Source organism: Mesoplodon bidens (assembly GCF_964165515.1).
Source record: "Mesoplodon bidens genome assembly, chromosome: 20".
Taxonomy (NCBI): domain Eukaryota; kingdom Metazoa; phylum Chordata; class Mammalia; order Artiodactyla; family Ziphiidae; genus Mesoplodon; species Mesoplodon bidens.
Window position 1 is genome coordinate 19,298,204 of NC_138181.1, and position 25,691 is coordinate 19,323,894.

Consider the following 25,691-nt stretch of genomic DNA (forward strand, 5'->3'; position numbering starts at 1 on the left):
AGATGAGGTCATGAGGGTAGAAGCCCTCGAGATGGGATTAGTGCCCTTACAAAGAAGAGACAGCCAAGAGCTCTCTTTCTCTCTCAGCAAACAGGCAGCCCTCCACAAGCCAGGAACCCAGGATGGTATGGCAGCCCGAGCTAACAGAGACAGCAGGTTGCTGGTACACAGTGAAGTAAGAAAGTAATGGTTTATGCTGTTTTCATATTATGGCCAAACAACTGTTCCTCATAATACCAATTCAAAGCTACAGATTGAATAATATCAGAGTTCTCAAATCCATAATGAACTCTCCACTTTTTGCTGCCTTTCCTTAGGCCAGAAGAGTTTCTGACATCAGACTTCTTTTTGGAACTAAGCAAGCCTTTTTCACACACTAAGGTTCACCCTTTACTAAAAGGATTTTAAAACGTTTTGCGGAATAATCTACTGTCAACTGACATTAACGAAACGGTCTAAGCCAGAGAGACCATAATCAAACCGTAATCATTAGAGGGCTATTTTAAAATACCTTTATTAGGTAATAATTAATAAATAACTATATGTAAATAACACCACTCACAATTCCACTCACTAAAGAACTAGGACATCAACAATAGCATAAAGTGACCTTCTGTGTTTCTACCTGATTTCCTAGTCCCTTGCCACCCTGCTAGATGGATGTTTTCCAAGCTACTGCTGCAGCTGTAATCTAACCTACCCTATAAAGTCTGGTACACTTGGAGAGTCAGAAGCACTTTAAACTTAGATTCTTACAATTTTAAAAGGATATACTGAAATATCACTTTTGTAATTTGGCTTCTAAAGCAAATTTTAATAATGAATCATATTCCCAGCAAAATGATTTAGTACTCGCTCCTTTTTTATCCCTCAACTAGTCCAATATTGAAAACTGCAGGAAACTTGTGTGTTTTGGATATGAGTATAGGAGAAACCGAAGTTCAGAGGAGGGTGGCTAAGCTGAGCTTAACTGAATCCCTAAGTTTTTTTTTTTTTTTTTTTGCGGTGTGCGGGCCTCTCACTGCTGTGGCCTCTCCCGTTGCGGAGCACAGGCTCCGGACGCGCAGGCTCAGCGGCCGTGGCTCACGGGCCCAGCCGCTCCGCGGCATGTGGGATCCTCCCGGACTGGGGCACGAACCCGTGTCCCCTGCATCGGCAAGTGGACTCTCAACCACTGCGCCACCAGGGAAGCCCTAAATTCCTAAGTTTTACCACCTGCTTTTTAACACAGGTCCCTTTCTACTAAAAATTCTTTTCTCAAAGAGAAAAACAGAACATTGTTGGCATGGGTACTAATTACCCTCACCAGTAGAGATGTCATGCTTGACAAAATAGAGACTGTTTTAGTAGTAGTGATTCCCTAATGAAAAATAAAAAAGACATTTTCAAGCCCTTATTGTTACACAATGAATATACACATGCATAAAGATTTTATACACTATATCCCAACATAAGCAGGCAAGAAAACCTGCTCCAAGGGATTTCTGCATTACTGTTAAGACATGCACTGTTCAGCAAGATGTACTTTAAAGAAGTGATTTGATTAGATATATAATTAAACTTAAAGTACTTGAAGAGTTCCCTAATGCACACTTACTGCATTTTGACCTTCTTATAATCCCAAGTAACATCTAAACTATGAGCCAGAAAAGTTGGACACTAAAAAATGGTCTGACCTTTTATCTACCAAGATGTGGCAAGAACAGAGGAGGATGATAAAGGCCACTAAAGGCCACAGGGAGCCACGCATAGGCCCTCAGGTAATGCTAACACTTTCTTAAAGGGGAAAAAGGCTGTATATAAACTTTATTCCAGATACCAGGAGTGTTTTATCTACCGACTCTTACATAATCCAAGTCTGTATCACTTACTCTGATGAAAAATAAGTAACAAAATACGTAACAATCTTAAAATGTTAGAGCTGAAAGGTAAATTGGAGCTCATGTGGCCCAAAGCCATCATTTTTTAGGCTAAAAGACTGAGAACTCAGAGATATAATAAAACTTGCCATGATCACATAGCTAGTAATAATTTTAACTTAAAACTTGGTCTTCTAGCTTCAACTTCCTGCTTTTTCCTACAACACCATGACCCATAAAGATGTGCATAAAATTATTTTTTGCTTTCTGAGGGAAAAAAAATCTTAAATTGTAAGATATAAATACAAGGTAATTGAACGTATCAAAAGAAATAAATATGTTTGGTGATTTGTTTAAAAATCTTCACTTATTCTTCCAAGCAGCTGTGAAAGAACCATTTTCAGTAATCCGCCTGAGAAATGAAGCAAACTTTCTTGACCAATAGACAATAGGCATTGAGTTATATTCAACATTTTCTTATAGCAGGGGTATTTCAGTTAGCTATTACTACGTAACAAACCACCCCTCAAATGGTAGGGTACCTGGGTGGCTCTTCTGCTCTATGTGGTATGAGCTAGGCGTTAGGACGATTGGTGTCACCGGGAGGCTGGCCTGGACACTCAGGTAAGATAAAAGTCTAGGACACGTGGAGAGTTAGAGTCATCTAGAGCCTTAACCAAGCTTGGTGGGTCTTTGGCTAGAGGCCTCAGTTCTTCCCCACATGAACTTCTCCATACGGCTGCTTGTGCTTCCTCATGGCATGGCAGCTGGGATCCAAGAAAGAGTATTCCAAAAGCAAGAAACTGCAGCTACCAGGCCAATTCCAAGGGCTAGTCCTAAACCTGGCATGGCATCACTTCTACTTCATTTTATTCATCAAAGCAGTCCCAGGCTTAGTTCACAGTCTGTGTGGGAGGGGACTAGACAAGAGCATAAATAATGAGTGGCCCGGTTCATCGAGGGGTTGTCAAAGTAACAATATGAGGACTGTTAAAATCCTGTTCCAGCAAAATATTTAGAGAAGACTTACACTGAAGGAGGGAGGTGTTAACCAAGAATACTGTATTAGAATATGACAAATTCACATAACCCTAAAATTTAAGTATAAATTGCAAAAACCATTGCATTAATCCTACATATTCTTTGTGCTACACTGGATGTGCTTTATGGAATTCAAATGAATGTTGTGGCATTATTTTTCAGCTGGATATTAATTTTTAATAAATATATTCTTTAAATGGGTATGTGTATCTTATGAACACATTTATGAATTTATAAGCTGCAAAAATAAACAAATTTAATTTATTAAATGTGATGTGGGGTGGGGAGGAGACAAAGACCAAGTTCCAAGACAATTAATTCAATTGTATGCTTTGTAGATTACCTGGTAACCTACATTTTATTCAAATGCCATCTGGGACTGAGCTTGGTAATAAAGACAATTTAAGTGGAGAAGTGGGGGGTGCAGAAGTACTCAGAAGTATGTATGTGTCCATTCTAAATACGCTCAAAAGCAAAAAATGTATCAGAGGAGTAGGGATCTAATTTTCTGAAGTTCTTCTATGTGCTACATTTATCACATTATTTCATTTAATCCTCTCAAGTGTCTTGTGGAATGGGTATCATTATCCCCATTTAGTAAAGAATACACTGAAAACTGTAGAGCCATAGTCACACACTTAGAAAGTGGAAGAGCAGAGAACAGAATCCAGCCGTTTGGCCTCAAAGCCTATTTGCTCTTTCGACTATATCACGTAGTTTTTTATGGTATCTACAAGGGATGGTACTAAATTCTACTTTATTTCTGATTTATCTCTATTAAAAAATAGTTTTTAAACACTTTACTTTTCTCCATTTCCAGAGTCTTATTCATTATTAACTATTTTGTGGAAGCAAACATTTATACAGTAGAAATCCGACATTTAGAGAAACTCTTCAGTTAATCTTTCTGAATTTAAATCATGCTCCTCCAGTTGCCTTTCATCTAAATTTGTGATTTCTTACAGAAGAGCATACATGTCTAAATACTAATGCTTTAAAAATAAAAGAGCTAGAAAAAAAATCTCACCTTAAATCTACACTTTGTATCACAGCAAAAGGAATACTTTTTTTAGGCACTGGCTTCAATGTCCTGGATAATGTCTTCATCATTTTAACAATTTTGAGCTCCTTGTGAACCAATACCATTAAACACAGTTATCTCCCATGACACTTAGCACAGTGACCTATACATGGCATGTATTGAGTGATGACTGAATGAACAAAAGGAGCAGAAAGAAACTACCATAACATTGAATATTTTATAATAAAAACAAAATTCCAACCAACCATTAGTTACTTTCAATATTTGGTGACATACAATTACAGCAATAGTATGCATAGTAAACGCATGCAAAGATACATATTATTTCTATTTAGGAATATATACAGTAATGCCAAACTCCAACCTATTCCTTGTTATAAGGAGGGCATAAATTTAGGACATTTATTTTGGAAGGGGATAAAGGCAGCCAGGAAAGGGACCTAAAAGAACTCTGAAGAGGGTTGAGTGTTGGAATTATCTGAGATGTATTCAAATACTTATTTTCATTCATTGTAAAAAGGTATCCTTATAAAAATTAATATTGCAAAACAAGAGACAACCACCGTCTCAAATTTATATATCAAACAAGACCAGAATATTTGGATAATTGCTAACAAAATGTCTGATCATGATAGAACATGCTGTAAAGAGAGATTAAAGGACAAGACATCTAAGTTTGAAAATATAGGAATTACAGAAAGGAAGCAATCTGTTTTAAGGACCTGGTCGCTGCAATTCAAAATAAGAAACTATGGAATGCTATGCCTAATCACAATGGGCAGGAGACAGAAGAACAATAAATTATATCTATGTCCCTATGTTTCTAAAGTGGCCAGCATTAGAACATGCGTGTAATTGTATGAAAGTAGCATTTTAGAACAAAACATTACAAAAAATGTTCCTGCCTTTGGTTTTTAGGGAAAACAACAACAACTGGAAATTTCTAGAGTATTCAAGCTCTGCTTTGATTTACATGTCAAATAAAAGCAAAATATAACCATGTAAATTACTTAAAACCTTATTGGTACTTCACTATTTTCAGATTCTACAGGTTATAAAAACAAATGTCTGTGGGAAATAAAAATTTTAACCACTGAGATATTACCTAATGGGATAATCATCAAGTCACAGTACAGAATTAAGAGACTATTTAAATTTACACTGTCACTGTACAAGCCCACGTACCACTTGGAAAAGGAATGCTGACGTCTAAACCCCCCACATATATCTAGGCAATTTCTCCACCCACTAGTTAGTGTATAAGGAACATTGCTTTTCTAAAAACACTACAAAACTGACACTTCCATGGGCTTTTAAAATGTACAAACCAGGAATCGTAGTAAAAACAGTGACAGGCAAGGATTCAGTTAAGCATTGATACGGTCATTTAAAAACCTGCTAAAAATGAATTTGATTCTGCACTGTGTTCTAAAATGCAAATACAAGAAATAAAACTCCATATACCTGACTAATTTATTATACATGTAAAGTACCTGTATCCTCTTGTTTATATACAATCTGACTTCCTAATTCTAGATAAACACATGCTAATGGCCTGGAAAAATACTAAGTATATAAGATTGACTTGTAATTCAGCAGCTAGATTTGCTTACACATCCTCTTGATATCAATAGCAAGAAAACAAAAGAGACTGTCATAACTAAAGGATCTTTTCCCAATCTCCATCAGCACCCACAATATCTACCACTTCACGGCTTTACTGCAACTGGTATATCTAATAAGAATTGCTCTGTGCCATAAACAAGGGTAATATTTAAATATGAACATTATTCAATTTTAAGCATGAAATTTTATTTGCATTTTGCATACTGATGAACAATTTTGAATGATTTTTTATGTTATATGCATAGCACCAAAACCTAATAAATGCTTCAGTCTAATTTTATTTTTCTATCTTATTTGAGAAAATTGATAATCTAAAAAAGTATAGGAGCACATTTTGGAAAATTATTACATTATTTATATGTTGTGAAACCTTCGGTATAGTAGTAATATTTGAGACATGTTCTTAAAAATGTTCTACACATTAAAATATATAATTCTCCCTTGTGGTACAACTACTCAAAAATAAATTGATAAAATAATACTAGTAATAATATATAATAACAGAAAATATACAATTCCCCATTCATATACTTCTGAGTTAATTTTCTAACTGGCAAAGAGCACAGATGATTTTTTTCACTCGAAGGATAAAATTATGTTCATCTGGGAGCATATTCGTAGCCTAAGTTTCTGCTACATGCAAAATGCCAGGCTTGGTCCGGTATAAAAGAGAGCTAATAGCCAAGTAGAAGAAAAAGATACGTATGAATAACCACAATTCAAGAACTCTGCGGTAAATGCCATAGAGTAATACTGAAAAGGAGCCATAGGAATTTGAATGAGGAATATGTTAGTTTCAGCTACAGGAATAAAGGAAGTGTATCCTCCTTTGGGGAGGAGGAAAAATAAAGAAGTTCTACATATTTGTGTAGGGATTGAGGCAAGGAGAAGAGGTAATTTGTTAATTATCAGTGTTCACACTCCTTAATTATTTTGATTTACTGAGCTAGGAATGGGGCTGTCAAGGTGTAAGGGTAAGTAAGGATGGGAGAATGAGGCTGGGATGGAAACTGACTCCTGTTATAGTAATCTCACATAAATTTTGGAATATTAAAATGGCTGTGGAAAACTGAAGTAGGCTGGGCTCTAAAAGAGCTCTGTCTAAAGATATAGCTGCATTTACAGATAAGAAGGGTTCTTTCTGCATAGTGATAAAAGTTGCCTTATCTACTAAAAGGATCCAAACAAAATCTGAAACTCAGAGTAACTCAAGGAAGTTAAAACTCCCAAAACAACTTCAAAATTGAAGGGAAAATGCGCAGTTACCATTTAAAAACATCTCCCAAAAGTCATTAATAGTACCAAGTAAATCTTTGTTAATTTATAGCTTTATATATACATAATTTAACCTACCATGAAAGTAGAAGTCTCTCTCCAAATTATCCAGAGAAACTAAACATTCATTAGGCCATGTGAAATAATATACAAGCCATCTTCAATAACAACATATATTTGGGAGGATTCAATTCAATGCCACTATTATATGTGTTTCATTAGAATAGGGAAAAAAGTGAAAGGAAAGCTGAATAATTTTAATCTATAAAATTATCACTCAGAGAAAAATGATTTTTTAAAAGCAAAACAGTTAATTATTTCTAAGGGGTACCATCCATCTTGATACTTTCCATAGTATATTTTCGATATAAATAATTCCAAAGGAATTAATTCTTTAAATATTAGGTACAAGAAATTCCTCAGTATCTGCAATGTAACTTTAAAAATGTTTTAGGTTTTAAAAATATAAAAGCCATCCTTTAACATTAAAAAATTAACCAACATTTTTAAGAAGACTTTATAGTACAAAGTGTTTTGCTTTTCCATATCTATAAGGCAAATCACTGCAAAACTTTGCGGTCAGATACCAAAGGCTATAAAGGATTACATTTTCTGTCTCTATTCAGCAAGAATATGAAGCAGATAATGAAGATACCACTGCATATTTTATATATTACCTTACGTTTATGACAACTGTATATTAATACAGAATATTTTTCTCTGCTTTAATACTTTCTTTCAATATATAATGATGAAAACTTAGCCAATAAAAAAAAAAAAGCAGGGCCGTTACAATAGACCTAAAAAAATCATTAGCATTTTCTCAGCTTTAAATGGAAAAAGTGTTGGTTGTCTAGCAAACAAATTTTCCTCTGCCAAAAAGAAATAAAAAATATATCCTAACCAAGATGGGTAATTAGGATATGAACAAATATTTCTAATTTCCATTATCATACACAGAAAATAATATATGTTGTTATAAATTTAATCGCCAAAAAAGCTGCAGTTCCATTTAACAAATAACTTTCAGCATCTAACATTTAAGAGAAAAGGCTTAAGATCCATGCTTCACCAGCTCTATGAACATGTCACAGCAGCATTTCATTTTACGTTAAAAGGTACCAGTAAAATACAGCCATATATATATATATGTATATATACGTGTGTGTATATATATGTGTATACACATATATATGCCAACTTTAAAAATTTTAACTGTAAAGCAAAAAGAAATCACTGAAGGGGAATATTATATTTTAAATGACTTACCTTTCGCCCATCACTTGCATGGCAATTCACATTTAGAGGAGTCAGTAAAGCCATTAGTTTTTCTTCATTACCACTCCTACAAAAAGGTAGTAAGTCAATTCCTATAAAATTATAGCACTTCTTATGAATGTTTATGGATATTTTTCACAAGAGAGTAGAAAATGATATGGGCTTGCTTTGATTTCTTTTATATGGTTCTGAATGAATCTCTTTTGCTTTATTCAATTCAATCAATATATTCCTAATAATTCCTGTTAATCATCATACAGTGGAATATCATAGATAAGGTAGCTTTCTACATTTTTGTTTTATTTATCTGCATAAAGTCACCTTCTTAATTACAAACAAACTTTACTCTGATAAGTGATCTAAAACACTGGAGTTAAAAACACATATAAAATACAGTAAAAAGCTAATCAATTAAATTATAAATGAACAAGAACAAAAGAAAATGGGTGAGAATTTTAACATTTACTTCATGCCCCTCATTCAAGCTTGGCTAGAAAAATTTCCAGAGAAAAATAAAGATATAGGTATTTAAATACTCCAAGAATATCATTCGAAAAGCTCGGCAACTCGGGTTTGCAGTTACCTTAAGAAATGTTCCAAATAAAATTAACCTTACAATCATCACCATATTGAAAGACAGTCTCATTTAATACACTAATTGTGCAAAATAAAGTATACAAAGATTTAGTATACGGTCTTATCCGCATTATCGTATAAAACCCAAGCAAGACAATAACATGTTATAATTTTTATAGTCCTCCACCTGCCCTCCTCCTTTTCTCCCTTAAATGCATTATACTCACTTAAAATGAATGGAATCACTTACCTAGCAGCTTCTAGGAGTTCGTCTTTCTTGTATTCACCTAGATGATTGCAAAATATCATGCTGTTAGCATTTGGCAGAAGACAGATTAAGAAATGCAGTAGGCAGCAAATAGAGAATTAAATAGAAAAGAACAGAAAAAGAGAGTCCACACCCCGCTGGGTGATGGAGCCGTGACGTTAGCCAGCTTGTGAAGGCAGCATCACCAGTGCCTTGGAGACGGGCAGCAAATTGACGCAGCTTCTTGTCCAATCCTCAGATGAAACAGCTTTCTTCAGACGACCAATGAATGCTAAATCTCGTGTCCAGAAACACATTCCCTCTGATAACAGCATGCCAGTTGAAGACAATGTCCCCTCCCCCCTTTTCTATTCAGGCTGTCACAGTATACTTGTGAAGCATAATACATTCTGAGACAAAAGCAAAATAATGTGGCTCTTTAAAGGTACAAATTACTAGTCTTCAAAAAACCTCAGTTTTATTTGTAATGACATGGAAAGTTTTGTCAAAAAAAAAAAACCCAACACATTAATTACCATTGCTGAGCTTTATAGCAGAAGAAAAAATATATCAGGATCATGAAGCCTTTGCCTCGATAGGGTAGGTCTGTAGACTAGAAATACGTGAACTACGTACCAAGTGCTATGAACCCCTTGGAGGCAGTGCTCTAAAAACCAAAACAGTGAATACATCCTTAAATGACAATAATATTCTAACGTGCTGCAACCTACACTTTATACAAATTCAATACCAAAGTTTAACAACAATGAATCTTAAAAATATTTTTAAAAGGAGACTGGGGTCTCTGAGAATAAGCAGACATCCAACTATTAAGATGTGAATAATTTTTCTCCATTCTATTTTTTAATATATCACAGACTGAAAATAGGTATATAATTTAGAATCTTCAATACAAATTTCTTAGGGCATTCAAGAACTAACAAACAAGTCTTTGCAAGCACAACTGAAGGCATTTTAGTAATAGAGAGTTTGCTCACTGAATAAATAAAAGCAACAGCCAGGACCATGATTCAGGTATAATATGCTGACTCAGTTTGCTATATCATTAAAGAAATAATTATACAAAATGTCTAAGCAAGTAATTATGTGAAGGCAAATAATAAGTATACATATAAAAAATAAAATTTTAGATTAAAATGTTATAATTCTACTAAGAAATAAGCTTAAACTACTTTTAAAAATCTTATCACTTATAAATATGGATTTCTTTGCATTTTGTTTATTTTGCTACAGAATGCAGAATATTGTTGCAATTTTTTTTCTTTTTCTTTTTTTTTTTTTTGCGGTACACGGGCCTCTCACTGTTGTGGCCTCTCCCGTTGTGGAGCACAGGCTCCGGACGCGCAGGCTCAGCGGCCATGGCTCACGGGCCCAGCCGCTCTGCGGCATGTGGGATCTTCCCGGACCGGGGCACGAACCCGTGTCCCCTGCATCGGCAGGCGGACTCTCAACCACTGCGCCACCAGGGAAGCCCTGATGCAAATATTTTAAGGACGTCTCAGGACCATCAAGCACACGTTTAAATTCTATAACCCTTCATTAGCAAATATTTTTTTAGTTTAAACTTTTGTCTCGATTCTTGGATTAAGATTTTATTAAAATCTAGAAGCTGTAAGCAGTTATTTTCAAATAAGGAAAAAGTTGTTAAATATCTATTCTCTCCTAAGGGAATTTTATATACCAATAAAGTCACGGGCTCAACAATATACATGGATAAGCTAGAATGCATGCTTCATGATAAGAGTCGGTCTTTCTAATTTCCCATGTATTGTATTCCAGATTCTTTAACTGATTGACAGTTTAAGATTTACATTATTCTAATCCCCCACAAATAAGGTTCTTGTCTTCCTAAAACCAAAGACCTACCTTTATTAAATATTTTAGGTGGCAATATGGAAGTGAATGAGTCAGTTTAAGAATCTCCTTCTGAGAAAACAGTATGACACACACCCTCTAACGGCTTAAGAATCAAGAGCAAAATAAGTGAAATTATGGGATAATCTATGAAAGTCATTCATTTAGTCAGTCAGCAAACAATTATTTGATAGGCCTATAGGCCAGATTCAAAACCAAAAAAAAGAAACTATCATCTCTAAACTCAAGGAATAATAGTCTATTAAACAAGACAATCAAGTAAACAAATGATGAGAGTAGGAAATGAGTCTTATGCTATGAAGAGTTTAAAGGCTAGTCTACGTAGGATTAATAGGAGGCAGGATAACTGTAGTTCAAGGAAGGTTTCCTGGAAGAAGGAAAACTTGTGCAGAGTTTTTAAAGGAAGAACAGGTGATCCTCCGGTGAAGAAGGGTGAGGGAGAAGGAAGCAACCAAAGTAAAAGAAATGAGAGGGGCAATGGCTGCTCAGTCAACCTGAAACAAAGCACATTTGCAGGGGAATGGGTAAGAATGAGGCAGAGAAGAAACAGAAAGGTCACATGAATGGCACTCTAAGAAGTTGGAACTTTATTTTGAAAACAATGAGGAAATACTGAAATATTTTAACAAGTAGAGTGCAAAGTATATTTAAAGATCTACAAGTTTTGTGATTATTTAAAATATTCCCATATTCTACTCCAGTGAACTTTCCTTGGGGAGGAAAGTGGTCCAAACGGGGTAAAGGGAGGTGAAGACAATAAATTCTGACACCATCTATACTTTGGTGTAAGTATACATTTCCTGATATGCAGTAATCATACTGAAACTGAGATCTGAGAGCAGCTACTATTGAAATTGAAGTCAACTGAGTCTGCGCGTCTGGAGCCTGTGCTCCGCAACGAGAGGCCGCGATAGTGAGAGGCCCGCGCACCGCGATGAAGAGTGGCCCCCGCTTGCCACAACTAGAGAAAGCCCTTACACAGAAACGAAGACCCAACACAGCAAAAATAAATTAATTAATTAATAAAAACTCCTACCCCCAACATCTTCTTTAAAAAAAAAAAAAAAAGAAATTGAAGTCATAGTGAAACATGACTTGAGTAAAGCCAGGAAATAAAACTGCAAAGTATCTGGCATCTCCAAAGTTCAAATCAGTCTACTTACATAAGCTTCTCATCAAGTAGAGCTTATTGATATTTTCTCCAAAGGGCACTTTTTGAAAAAAAAAAAAAAAAAAAGGTTATTCCCTCATGGATAAACTGATAATAAACCAAAGCTTTCAAAAGGAAACATATAAGTGCACCCAACAGTGTCAGACTGAGGTATTACAAATGACTTTCTACTTTCACTGTTAGAGTTCCTAGTACTTTAATCAGCTTTTCTGCAATACATTCCAACATCCACTATCTGGTGCCCGAGGACCACAATCCATAAACAGTCAAAGCTATTTTTCAAATGCTACATTACAGAAATAGGTAGCAGAATGAACTTAGAGTCCCTCACACACTCTGACAACAGATCTGAGCTGTTTACTTAACAGTGAAACCCCTAGTTCTATTTCATTTTAGCTGCGAATCTGAAAATATTCTGGCTGAGACTCTAGTGCTCTGTGGAGCATTTATATTCTTTAATAACATCCAGATAAAGGCTAGCAATAGATCAGCCAGAAAGGAAACTAGGCAATTATAGTCAAGATAATAGCAGCCAGAAATGGAGAAAACAGATGGCTTAAAATATTTCTCTTTGATTAGAATAAAATAAGTGGGGCTAAAAAAAACAATAAGCAAGCCACAAAGTTTACTTTCTAAAATCTGGGAAGTTTTTATTAGTAAACTAAGTATTGATGGGATGCATGTAGAGATAAATACACATACACACACATACACACACACAGTCCGGGGGGCAGAGATATGAGCTAATGTGTTAAAAAGTATCAATATGTTATCAGAAAGAAGGTTAAAAATGAAAGTTAAAAAATAAAGGTTAAAAATAAAACTCCCCTTTGTATTTCTCTGAGGTAGTTAGAAACAACTTCTCTTTCACTTACTGTGAAGGCAAAATTACTTTTTGAATAAAAATGAAGAAAACCTGAATCAATAAATAGACGTCATAATTATTGGCTTATCTCAATTTCAACATCTTAAGGGGCTTTCGTTCTTTTCTTCAGCAACTGACAGGATCAAAGCAGACTAAGTTTTCTAAAAATGAGTCATTTGGTTTTGTTGAGATGGAACAACATGGAAAAATTATGAACACAGAATCATAAATCCTTGAAGCAATAAAGGACTAAAAAAGAATTTTGACCTTTCTTTTCTCTACTTTGAAACCATGCATAATACATGCCTATCAGTAACACCTCTTGTTATATGCAGTGGGGGGGGGGTGTAACTTGAAAGTTACCTTTCTCCTGTCACCTCATCCCCAATTTCAGAATAGCTTTCCTAAGGGATCATCAACATATTATTTACAGTTAATGAAACTGACACCAAGACAATTAAATGAATTGCCTAAGGTTTCACTGAGTATTATTCACTACCTGTCAAGCCCTGAAAAAAGGCTAACGGGAGCAGAAACTAACCAAATCTGCATTTTGGAAGAAGCGATGTAAACAAAAGAGTAACACAACAATAACAGTAATAAAACAATTTTAGAAACAATGACAACAACTGGCTTTAAACAGGTTGAACATATTTATATAACATAAGCCAAATATTTCCATCAAAACTACTTTAAAGCAGGGAACTTTCACATGAGCTTGTAAACATGGGCCAAAAAAAAAAAAAGTAAGCATATAAGTTTTATCTTCTAGTTTGTTTTAACATTTTGGACCAAGGGAATAGGTAGGAATGAAGACAATGTATTCCAGGTCTATTAAAATGACCAATACATTTTGCATTTCCCACAGCATGTGTTAATTCCTCATGCTTTAGGTATCTCAAGGTAAGAGCTAGAAAAGACTTCAATCAAGAATCTCAATTATCAAGTTTAGGGACCCTTTTGTTGCTGAGGGCTAAGTAGTACCATGAATTGCTAATTCTCATATAGATACTTTCTCATCAAGCTGCCAACAAATACAAGAGATGAACTGATTCTTGTAACTAAACTGACAGCCAATATGGGGAATAAAATATCAATTTAGGTGACATAATCCATTGTGTTTTCACTAATAGATTTGACATTTTAGAAGCAGCTACGTAGTTGTGGAAGGAATTTCACTGAAGCACCAGGAAATAATCTGATCTCAAGATGTTAAGCTAGGTCTTCCACCAAAAGCAATTTTCAGACAGGCTGGTATCTACTATATGTACCCATGGCCCCAGGAATGATCTGCATCCTCTCTCTGAAATTATTTTTTGAATTATTTGAATTATTTATTTCAATTGTCAATTGAATTATTATTTCGCTCTCTGAAATCTTTCATAAATATTTTCAGGACAATGTTGGGAAAAAATTACAAAGTATTAAGAGTCCTCAATGCCTTCTTCCAACTTCTGAATCCTATCAATCTTCCCACTCATTCTGATTCTGGCTTCAAAGTCCACAGCATTAGAGAAGTCTAGAATCACGATCAAACTAAATGCTCCACATCGATTCTAAACAATTGGGGGCTTTAAAATTTTAGGCTTGAGTAGAGTATTTTCCTGGTGGAGATCCTTCCTATCTTCTGTTCCCTGCAAATCTGACCTTTCTAATTCGCTAACATTAAACCTGTGCTGCAGTACTAACGTAAACTCCAAGCTGGCTGTCCAGTACAGTGCAGCTTGAGAAGAATTTTCCAATTCTTTAGAAAAATGGAGGTGTCCCACACATCCTGCCCTGCAGGGCAGCTGAAAATCAATTTTCGAAGATAAAAGGCCCCCAAATACAACTATATTATCTTATAATATTTAAACGATAAAAATTACAATGTATTACATGTTAACAAAAAAACCTAAACCAAGGTCCTAAAACATTAAAAAACACAAAATTACACTCAGACATAACAAAGGCTCTGCAAAAAAACTATATAATACAGTCAATAAATAATATAATTGTTACCAACCAGTTTCTTTGTATGCAGTAATATGTCTTCACTTAGCCCCAGTGACATCTTAGATAGGCATCCCATTTACAGACACTTAAGTGGGGTTTCAAATAATTTATACCTGCCTGTGACATTCTGTCAATTGTATTTGGAATGTAACTCAAGACTTTTCACGGATTTGTTTGTTAAAAAACGGAAGTATTAAAGACATAACTACAAACAAACACTGGCCCAAAAAATGTTGTATTATAATATATATGCATTCTCTAAAGTTCGGTATTAAAAACCAGGAGAGGTATTTCTAATGCACATTGTTAACCAATGAGACATTCCGCAAAGTGTGCCTGTACTTTAAAAGACCTTTTGATATGTCACAAAGAAAATAAGAAGGGAGGGAGGGAGGGAGGGAAGGTAGGAAGGAAGGAAGGAAGGAGATCTCATTCTAAGCATGTCAGATTGTGATTCCATGTATGGTGTGGTGTCTGGTGCTTGGAATGCCCACCACTGCTTAAGCCATCAACTATCTGCATAAATGGCTGGTCAGGGCTGAGAGAACTGGGATACTGATTCTTTACTATCACAATGTTTGCTGTCCAAAAATGGTCTGGAAAAGTAAAATCGTATTTGATCCAAAACAGGCCAATAGTTTTACATTCTTTGTTCTATATCAGGGATCCTTCTTCTATAGCAATCAACCCACAATTTCTTATGTGCCAATTCAAAATCCCCAAAGCTCTAAAAATTCATTTGGCAGCAAAACTTGACTCACCTGGTATACATAGCTATCATATACATTAATGTTTGATTATAGGGTTAAGCCCAGACTCCTCTAGGATATTTTATGATATAGTACATGTGCTATGTCTTTTAATATTTCATTTACTCACTGAAGTACAATTTACATACATTAAAATTCAGCCTTTTCAAATGTACAGTTCTATGAATTTTGACAAATTTATACAGCTGTGTAGCCACTATCTCAAAATTTGAACATCTCCATCACCCAAAATGTTCCCTCAGGTCCCTCTGTAATCAATCTATCCCAACCCAATAGCAACCGCTAATCTAATTTCTTTCTCTGTAGTTTTACTTTTTATAGAATGTCATATAAATGGAATCACAGGATACGTAGACTTTTAAGTATGGCTTCTTTTTCTTAGTATAAATGCTTTTGAGATTCATTCATGTTTTGGACTACCAATATTTGTTCTTTTTGATTATCAAGCAGTATTCCATTATATGAATGCACCTAAATTTGCTTATCCATTCACCAGTTGATAAACATGTGGGCTGTTTCCAGCTTTTGGTGATTATGAATAAAGCTACTGTAAAAATTCAGACAGCGGAGCTTCCCTGGTGGCGCAGTGGTTGGGAGTCCGCCTGCCAATGCAGGGGACACGGGTTCGTGCCCCGCTCCGGGAGGATCCCACATGCCGCGGAGCGGCTGGGCCCGTGAGCCATGGCCACTGAGCCTGCACATCTAGAGCCTGTGCTCCGCAACAGGAGAGGCCACAGCAGTGAAAGGCCCGAGGAACGCAAAAAAAAAAAAAAAAAAATTCAGACAGGATTTTGTATGGACCTATGTGTCTTCATTTAGTTTCGGCAAATACTTAGGTGTGTGGGTGCTGGGATGTACAGTAAATGTATGTTTAACTTTATAAGAAACTGACAAATCACATCTTTTTTAAAATTTGAAAAATTCTTTATTCTGGAATATAATCACGCCACCTACAGAAAGGGAAAAGAACAAAAGAGAAAAAGTTGACTAATGAGAAATATGACAGTACTGTACTGCTAGAAATCTCAACCTCACAGCTAGAAATCCCAATCTTGGCTCTTTTTGAGGGCAATTCACCTAAAAACTGAACTAATTTGCACAGCTTTTAGTTCTTCATTTCTCACTTGTTCTGCCTTTTGTACTTTTTTTGAAATAGGGAGAATATACAAATTTAATCTCTTCATTCAAGGAACTGTTTTGTATGTAGTACCTGCGATCTCAGAGCTACGAGAATACATGAACAAAGCATACTTTGATTTATAGGAACCATACTGTTATCTGTGAAAAGGAAATTACTTTCCTGCAGTCCTTGCTCTTATCAGGATGGTCAGCCCCTCAATGCATCAGCCTACTGAGGGCTAGGAGTTTGGTGAGACACCTATTTGGGATAGTCAGACCTCTGCCTTCTTACACCAAATATAAGGAATTAAGGAAACTAAGGCTAATGCAGAAGTACAAGTGACTACTTTTTGAATGATGTAAGAATTGTCTTGTCTTCACTGTAATTATTGTATATGATTGCATTTTATTCTTTGTATATTTTGTCCTGTTTACAAAGTCTCTGAAAGATGTAGCAACTTTGCAATTTTGGTCTTTTCAGGAAGCACCAATTATGATTTACTTCTTTAAGCTGCAAATGCTTATTTTTTTCTTATATTTCCCCCCAAAGTATCACTAAATCTCTTATTCAGGGTTAGAGTTAATTAAACTTAGTGAAGTCTGAGTAATGGTATTTTATCCTGGGCATAATCTTTCTCACTCAAACTCTCTCTCTCTTTTAATGCCACTCATTTATTAGTTCTCCTTTGAAAGACATCATTTATTTATTCATTTAACAAAATATATTCACTATCTATAATATGCCAGGTATAACACAGCTACTACTACTGTATCATGTACTGAATCTTGACTTAGTAGGACAAAAGTGATGGAATCAGAGCTAGAACACGAGGAATGGTATCAAATCCATAGAATATATTATTCATTTAGCACGTTGCAGTGCACAGCTGTCACTGACGGAAGTATATCACACGTGTAAACATTATCTGCCAGGTATGTTAAGGAAAAGATGTTGAGGACCACTTTCAGAAGATGACAGAGCTAAGCACTATGTTCTTAAAGCTTTGAGATATTTACCATTGACAGTGAGAGAGAGATTGAGGCATTGAGTGTGTGTATGTCTGTGTTAATAAAAGATTTAGATCCGGTAAATGATAGTTCCTAACTTTGGGGGGGATCACGAAGCACTTTAAGGAGCTAATGAAAGCAGCTTTAGACCCTCTCCGTAAGGAGAAAATTCTTTGCACAGATGAAGATAAACTCAAATTTTTGCCTACGGTTTTAGAGTTTTTACAGAATCTACGGAGTCTATGAAGGAGTCTATGAAGTTATTACAGGTTAAGAACTGCTGTTAAAAAAAAAAGTACCTTTGACTTACTCATTGATTCTAAATATAATCTTAAGGCAAGCTTGGCAAGATAAACTAGTTTGATATCCTTATTTTATACATGACTCAGTTAAGACCCAAAATTAGTAAATATCTTGCCTAAAATTTTAAAACTATACAGTGGCAAAGCTAGGACTAGAATCCATGTCCTTTGCCAGTTTCTTTTTTTTTTCGGGACGCGGGTTTCTCACTGTTGTGGCGTCTCCCGTTGCGGAGCACAGGCTCCGGACGCGCAGGCTCAGCGGCCATGGCTCACGGGCCCAGCCGCTCCGCGGCATGTGGGATCTTCCCGGACCGGGGCACAAACCCGTGTTCCCTGCATCGGCAGGCGGACTCTCAACCACTTCGCCACCAGGGAAGCCCCTTTGCCAGTACTTTTTTTTTTTTTTTTTTTTTGCGATACGCGGGCCTCTCACTGTTGTGGCCTCTCCCGTTGCGGAGCACAGTCTCCGGACGCGCAGGCTTAACGACCATGGCTCACGGGCCCAGCCTCACAGGTCCAGCCGCTCCGCGGCATGTGGGATCCTCCCGGACCAGGGCACGAACCCACGTCCCCTGCATCGGCAGGTGGACTCTCAACCACTGCGCCACCAGGGAAGCCCGCCAGTACTTTTAATTGGAGTAGTATGGGGTGATTTCCTGAAGTTGTCATATATAAGCTTGGCCATACATTTTGGGGCAGGATTTTAACATGTGGAAATGGACTGAAATTTGGATAATTATCAATCTGAGCAAAGAAGTGCAGGAGAATGGAACGTGTATTGGGGAAAGGTGACTGATGTCAAATTTAGGGTATATGTTGGGAAGGTGAAGTGGAATGGGGGGCATTGAATAATAATTTAAAAAGTAAATTTATATTTTAAAGGATCTTGAATGTTAGGTTGTAGAGTTTAACATGATTTTGTAAGGCACAGGAACTCTTCGTTTACTTTTCTTTCTTTTTGAGCAGGGGAGTAAACTAAGTAAAGCTGAACTTAACCTGGTAGCTCAATGAACTAAGACCTGGAGACACTGGGGATTAATTACAGGGCTATTGTAGCAAGATGGTGAGAAGAAAAGTAGTAAATGGTGGCAGTAAGAATGGAAAGAATGTCAAGTAGAGAGAAGGCATTGAATGGATCACAATGCAGCAGAGCTTATATTTGATGTGTTAGTTTTATGTGTCACCTGGGATATCATGCTATAAATGGTAAAATTTTAAATATTTACATCTCAATCTTAAATTAATACTACACCCAATAATCTTTCTAAACATGACCACAGTAGCAACACTTTGCTAATTCAGCTTCTACTTAATGGATATATTACCACAGACTCAGACTTCATATACTGAGAAATGCCCATTAAATTAGAATAATCTATTTAAATAATATAGCTAATTTATTTAATTATTAATTTAGATGTTGAAACTAGTCTTTGATTCTTGCACAGCCAATTTCAAGCCAGACACTGAGAGTTCATAGTTCACCTAGGAGGCGTTTCAGACATATTAAAGAAAATGCTCTCCAAGAGAAGTAGTTTTAGAAAAAATAAAAGACTATAAGAGAGGTACTGAGGTATAATGTCTGGAAGGCCAGTTTGCTCCTTTCCTGAGCATAATATTAGCTTAAAAAAAATCCAATACAGATGAGCATTCACTTAATTTACTTAACTACTTTCTTATTATAAAGTTAATATAATGGGCTAGTGTACTAACATGATAACTACTGATTTTGACTTTCTTCTTAGACTTTTATCTACTTTTCTTATTTTGTTCAACTGAGGAGATATATGAGGAAGTTTATTATTCCAGAAAAATATGGAGGAAAGATTTTAAAGTTGAGGAAATGAAGAGGACATATTTGCAATTTTTTGGGAAAAATTAGTCCGTAGTATTTTGCTTTGGGAAATTGTTTCAAGTCTGTCTTAATGTAAATCAGGAAAAACATCTTTATTTGAAGTAGCAAACCGGAGAAACAGAAGTAGATGTTCATTTCAGATAATCTTAAAATTACATATCTTACTGGGATATATTTTCCTATGTATAGAAGCAGGAAGCCACATGTCAAGTGTACATTTTAATTTTCTTATCTGGAATATATTTAACCCCATCCCTTAGTATCAGTTTTATTGTCTAGTTCCATTTTATTTTAAATACCTAGCAAAACAGGGCAGCAACAATTCTATCAGAAACATGTATAAGATAATTGTATATCAATAATGAAATCTGTGTCAACATTCCATGTCTTTTGTGTGTGCTAATATGAATTTCTTAGCAGAAATTAGATTTATATCAATGCTTGATATTATCTTTTCAGTAGATGGTTATTCAGAACTTCCTTGTTCCTCTTATATTTCAGAAAGCTGCTTGGATTAACCTGTGATATATATCACCTCATGCATACAACCCTACCACGTTGTTCAAAACATTAATCTGTTTTCCATGGCTAGGTTTTAGTTTTGTACTATCCATAACTTTATTGTAGAAATTGCCTATGAGAAACATTTACTACCATTTCTAAACAAGATGACCAAAGACAGAGATTGCAGGTACTACATATAAAAGTTTCTTGAATGGAGAGATGAAATCTGTATACTAATTTTAATAACAAACAACAAAAATGAATTTTTTGAAATAATTTTAATATAAATACTTCACATCAAATATTAAGAGACATTTCTGATGAAAAAAAGTGGTTTTGAATATTTTGGTACTTTTACTCTTTGATGGGCCTATTTTTGCTCCCATAAATTTATCAACTACCTTCATATAAAAATTATCACTTAGCCTTATTTAAAAGCTGCAACCATAAAAATTAATTCTCTTGGAAAAGTCAAGGGCTAAATCACTCTAGATAGCCAAGTTTTCAACATACTGCTAATTTAGCATTTTAATTCTCCTGCTCTTGAGGGAATTTCTTTCTGAAATACATTAAACACTTCTATGCATTCAAAAATGGATTATTCAAAATATAATTTAACATTTCTTGACAAATCAGGGGCAATTATTTTGAACCTAGACCAAATTGTACAATAATACAGCAAAGCTCTCTGGGCCTATTGAGATGTGCCGATCCAAAATGGCTCTGGAATGCTATGCATTTTATTATTTTTTTCATGTGTAATTTATTTTTCTCTTTTCCATTGTGCTAATGAATAATCTCTTTATGTATTTCCTTTTAGTTTAGACTGTCTAAAAATGCTGTCTAGTAGAAACATAATTCAAAGCACATATGTAATTAAAAATCTTCTATTAGCCATGTTAAAAAAAAAGGTAAGTGGAGGACATTAATTTTAATAAGATATTTTATTTCATCCAATATATCTAAAATATTATCATTTCAACATGTGGCACTAGGCCTGTTTCACATGTCCAACAGCCATCTGTGGCCAGTAGCTACTGTACTGGACAGTGCGCATCTAAAACTATCATGAGCTGGAAGATTACAAAACCTGGTAAACGCTGCCACTATGGAGGAGCAAATTCCCTCTGAGTGATGTAAGGACTCTCCTGGGAATAAGGAACTCCCGATTCAGAGCATGACTTCTGGACATTTATTTGGTAGGGGTGGAGTGATGCATGGGAGAGAGAAGGAAAGGGAAGTGGAAGAAGAAATAAGAGAGGAGAGCAGTAAAAACAGAGGTATAAATGAGGTTGGGAGGGGGAAAGAATCCAATAATGAAGCAGGTGAGAAGACTAGAAACTCAGAGGTGAGTAATACCGAAGAAGTATTGAGCATTAATGACCAGAATAATGCAAAAATGAGGCTTTTCTTAGTAGGTAATCTAGGTCTTTCAAAGATGTATGCAATAATGATGAGAATGCATAGGTATGAAGGACTGAAGAAGCCTTGCAACATACTACAGTATCCAGAGAAAGGGACCAGTATGGTTAATGATGATTCATGGGTATAGCACAGCTTTTTATAAGGCTACCTCATTCAAATGCAAATGCCAAGAAGTGACGAAGAATATGCTTAGATAGTATATCAAATACACCACTAATCACTTTTACTGAATCTTGTAGAGATGAACAACTGTATCAAAAGAAATATAGACCATTTCTAGTGACTCTGAAAGTCCTGGGCAAAAGACCAAAGGACTTGGTAAATTCATCATTTCTTCCTGCTAACTTAAGAGAAATGGAAATTTGGAAAAAAAAAAAAAAGAGAGCTGGCTATCTAGATAACATGGAGGAAGAAAATCTGGTCTTGAGGAACCTGACCATCTTAAGATACAGAATGATGGCAATTGATGGCAAGCATTACAAGAAGAACATAAAGAATTAGGATAAATACAGTGTCCTGCTACTAGAGTAAAAACAAAACAAAAAGTCAACTGTTCAAATATGTAAGTCAAGAAAGACCAAAAACTGGCTTAAGATTAGCCCAGATTCAACTACTCTGTAGCTGGTTTGACAGGAAGCTCAATGAATCAATGTGACAAATTTACAAAAAAACACATGGAAACTTATGTTGTATCAGCAGAATTTAAAAAAAAAAAAAAGGGCGGGCTTCCCTGGTGGCACAGTGTTTAAGAATCCGCCTGCCAATGCAGGAGGCGTGGGTTCAAGCCCTGGTCCGGGAAGATCCCACATGCCGCAGAGCAATTAGACCTGTGCGCCACAACTACTGAGACTACGCTCTAGAGCCCAAGAGCCACAACTACTGAGCCCATGCGCCACAACTACTGAAGCCCGCGCACCTAGAGCCTGTGCTCTGCAACAAAAGAAGCCACCGCAATGAGAAGCCTGCGCACCACAACAAAGAGTAGCCCCCGCTCGCCGCAACTAGAGAAAGCCTGTGCACAGCAATGAAGATCCAATGCGCAAAAAATAAATTAATTAAATAAATAATTTTTTTAAAAAATGGGGTGAGGGGGCTATTTGGCTTACAGTATAAAAGACTAAGGTGGTAGAGGTGATGGTTACAGTTATACAAAGGGTCCCGTCTACTCTTGTCTATATTTCAGAGGAGGCTCTCCAAAAGAAAAATGCTTAGCCATATACAATGTAGTTCCAAAAAGAAGTTACTGTATTTGGCTTAATTAATGGGAGAAATATTTCTAACCATTTGTTATTCAACAATGGACTAATTATGGCTGAAAGTTCATAGGGAAAAGTGTATTAATGGCATGTTGGAATTAAAAAAAAAAAGACTGAACAGACTTAAAAGGAGAAGGTAAAATGCTCTAATTGAGTCTGGATGGTATATTACTGCTGTCTTTAATCTTTTTTCTTCCTCTAACTTCATGACTTTCATCACAAAGATCGGGGTGGTTTGTGCATATGTCCATTGGGGGCACGTGACATGGGCCTGGCTTGGGAATCACTGGTAAGTCATATCAAGGAGCATTACCATTTGTGCCAGATATTTTGAATAAATCCTGGGTCAGCTACTATCTAGCCTTTTGAGTTTGACCAAATCATTTAATCTTCCTCTGAGCTTCTTGTTTCTCACTGTAAAATGAGAAAGATAAAGCTTATCTTATGGGTTGCTCTGAGGATCAGGGATAATATAAATAAAACACACAACAATGCTTTCCTTACAGTAAACCTCCAAGACAAGATAATGATGATGACGATGATGGTTAAGAATAATGCTTTTCAAATTTTAAAGCAATTGCTTTACTAACAATTGTTTATTATTTCTCCCTGAAATCATCAGGGAGATAGGACCTCTTTTTCATTAGCATCAGTGAAAGAATTTTGATTGAAAACAACATTTAAGGGATCTGAGAGAACAGATTTCTCCATACCCCACTAACTTTCTCTATAATGAAATGGCTTTAATATAATGAAAAGGGGGGGCGGCATTTTATCTCACTGTCCTAAACAGTTTGCTGGGTCCTTAGAAAGTTGTAATCACAACATGAGCAGAAAGCTATAAAAACTGATGTACATTAATCAAGTAGTGGAAAAAATAGAAGGTTTTAAATAACTTCCAAGAAAAAGTGAAAGCTATTCAGAGAAAGATAGTCAGAAAAACAAAGCAGTGAACTCTCCCTTCTCCTCCATATCCCAAAGAGATAGAATCATACTGAGATTGATAGAACCTCACAAAGAGTAAATCTCATTTCCTCATTAGAGAGAAAACTTCATTCCAAAAGAAAGATGTATATTTCAGTAGTAAGCTCCTATCATACAGATATTTGATGTTCTGTAATAAATTAATTGGTAACTTACTGACTTCTAGAAGCAGGCTTCAAGTATATCCATGTGTCAATAATGATAAGCCATATTGAAAAATATGAATTTGTTACTGTATTTCATACATGTTTTGTTTTTTGTTAAGTTTTAACTTTAGATTTACTTTATATTATATATAATGATTTCATAAAATACATATCAATTTTGGCATATTTTTAACTATCTACCACAGAAATGTACCAACTCTGCAATGTAGCAATCCTTATGTGACTGAAACGTGACTGAAGGTTAATATGCACATAGTCAGTATTTTAAAGCATAAGGTTTGAGGTAAATTGAAGAAAAAATCAATCTAACATTAGTACTATGTTAAATATTGAGGATGTACAAGTCAGCCCTGCTGATAATGACTGTTCCCAACAGGACATGGACAAGGCCACATAAAACAATGTTTCTCTACAAGGCCGTACCACTGCTATAAAAATGATGGACAATCCTTTCTTCTGAGTTATTGCTGGTTTCTTTTATTTTCTTTTATAAATTTATTTATTTATTTATTATCTTTGGCTGAGTTGGGTCTTCGTTGCAGTGCGCAGGCTCTCTCCAGTTACGGTGAGCAGTGGCCACTCCTCACCACAGTTCGTAGGCTTCTCACTGCGGTAGCTTCTCTTGCTGCGAAGCATGGGCTCCAGGCACGCAGGCTTCAGCAGTTGTGGCACGCAGGCTCAGCAGTTGTGGCTCACGGGCTCTAGGGCACAGGCTCAGTAGTTGTGGCGCATGGGACCAGCTGCTCTGCGGCATGTGGGATCTTCCCACACCAAGGCTCGAACCTGTGTCCCCTGCATTTGCAGGCAGATTCTTAACCACTGCGCCACCAGGGAATCCCTACTGCTGGTTTCTTAATAATGACATCACCAACCTGAGCTCAGGATCAGTGCAGCTAGTTATTGATTACCCATGCCCGTGTGTGTGTGTGTGTGTGTGCGCGCGCACACGCGCGTGTGTGTAGGCATATATGCCCCCAGTGTATCAGCTAAACACTAAATAAAGCACAGAAATCTATGATTTGTGGACTGGAGATATATATTTCCTTTTTCTTTTTTCTTGCTTCTTTAGCAGCAAGATATTAATTAGTATCTTAGAAAAATTAAAGAAAGGGCACATTTGAAACTCAAATCAGCAACTACCTATTACCATCTTCAGGAGAAGGTTCCAAGGTTATACATGCTCTAACTTTAAAAAACAACTAGCAAACCAGTGTGTGCACACAGGCAAACTCACTTTTACCCTCATTCTAGACAGTAACTTACTGTGTTCAAGTTCTGAATAATGATTCTGATCACCTGATGCCTCCTGATGGATTCAGAAGAAAGTGCTATCAATTTGGTAGAATGATACTGTTCTTGCTGAGAACAAGCTAAAGAAGAATTGTATTTTTCTTTTTCCTTTTGCTTAGTTTGCTTATTGCATTTATTTC

At 35.9% G+C, this 25,691-nt stretch overlaps 1 protein-coding gene across 1 annotated transcript in view; it reads right to left on the reverse strand.

The window, feature by feature from the left end:
* Positions 1 to 25,691, reverse strand: part of TNKS (tankyrase) — a 182,275-nt gene that overhangs the window by 86,081 nt on the left and 70,503 nt on the right. Inside the window, exons 4-5 of the mRNA XM_081221230.1 lie at positions 8,948 to 8,984; positions 8,113 to 8,188 (exon numbers count right to left, since the gene is read on the reverse strand). Of these exons, the coding sequence (XP_081077356.1) occupies positions 8,113 to 8,188; positions 8,948 to 8,984 (113 nt within the window). The remainder of the gene's footprint in view (positions 1 to 8,112; positions 8,189 to 8,947; positions 8,985 to 25,691) is intronic.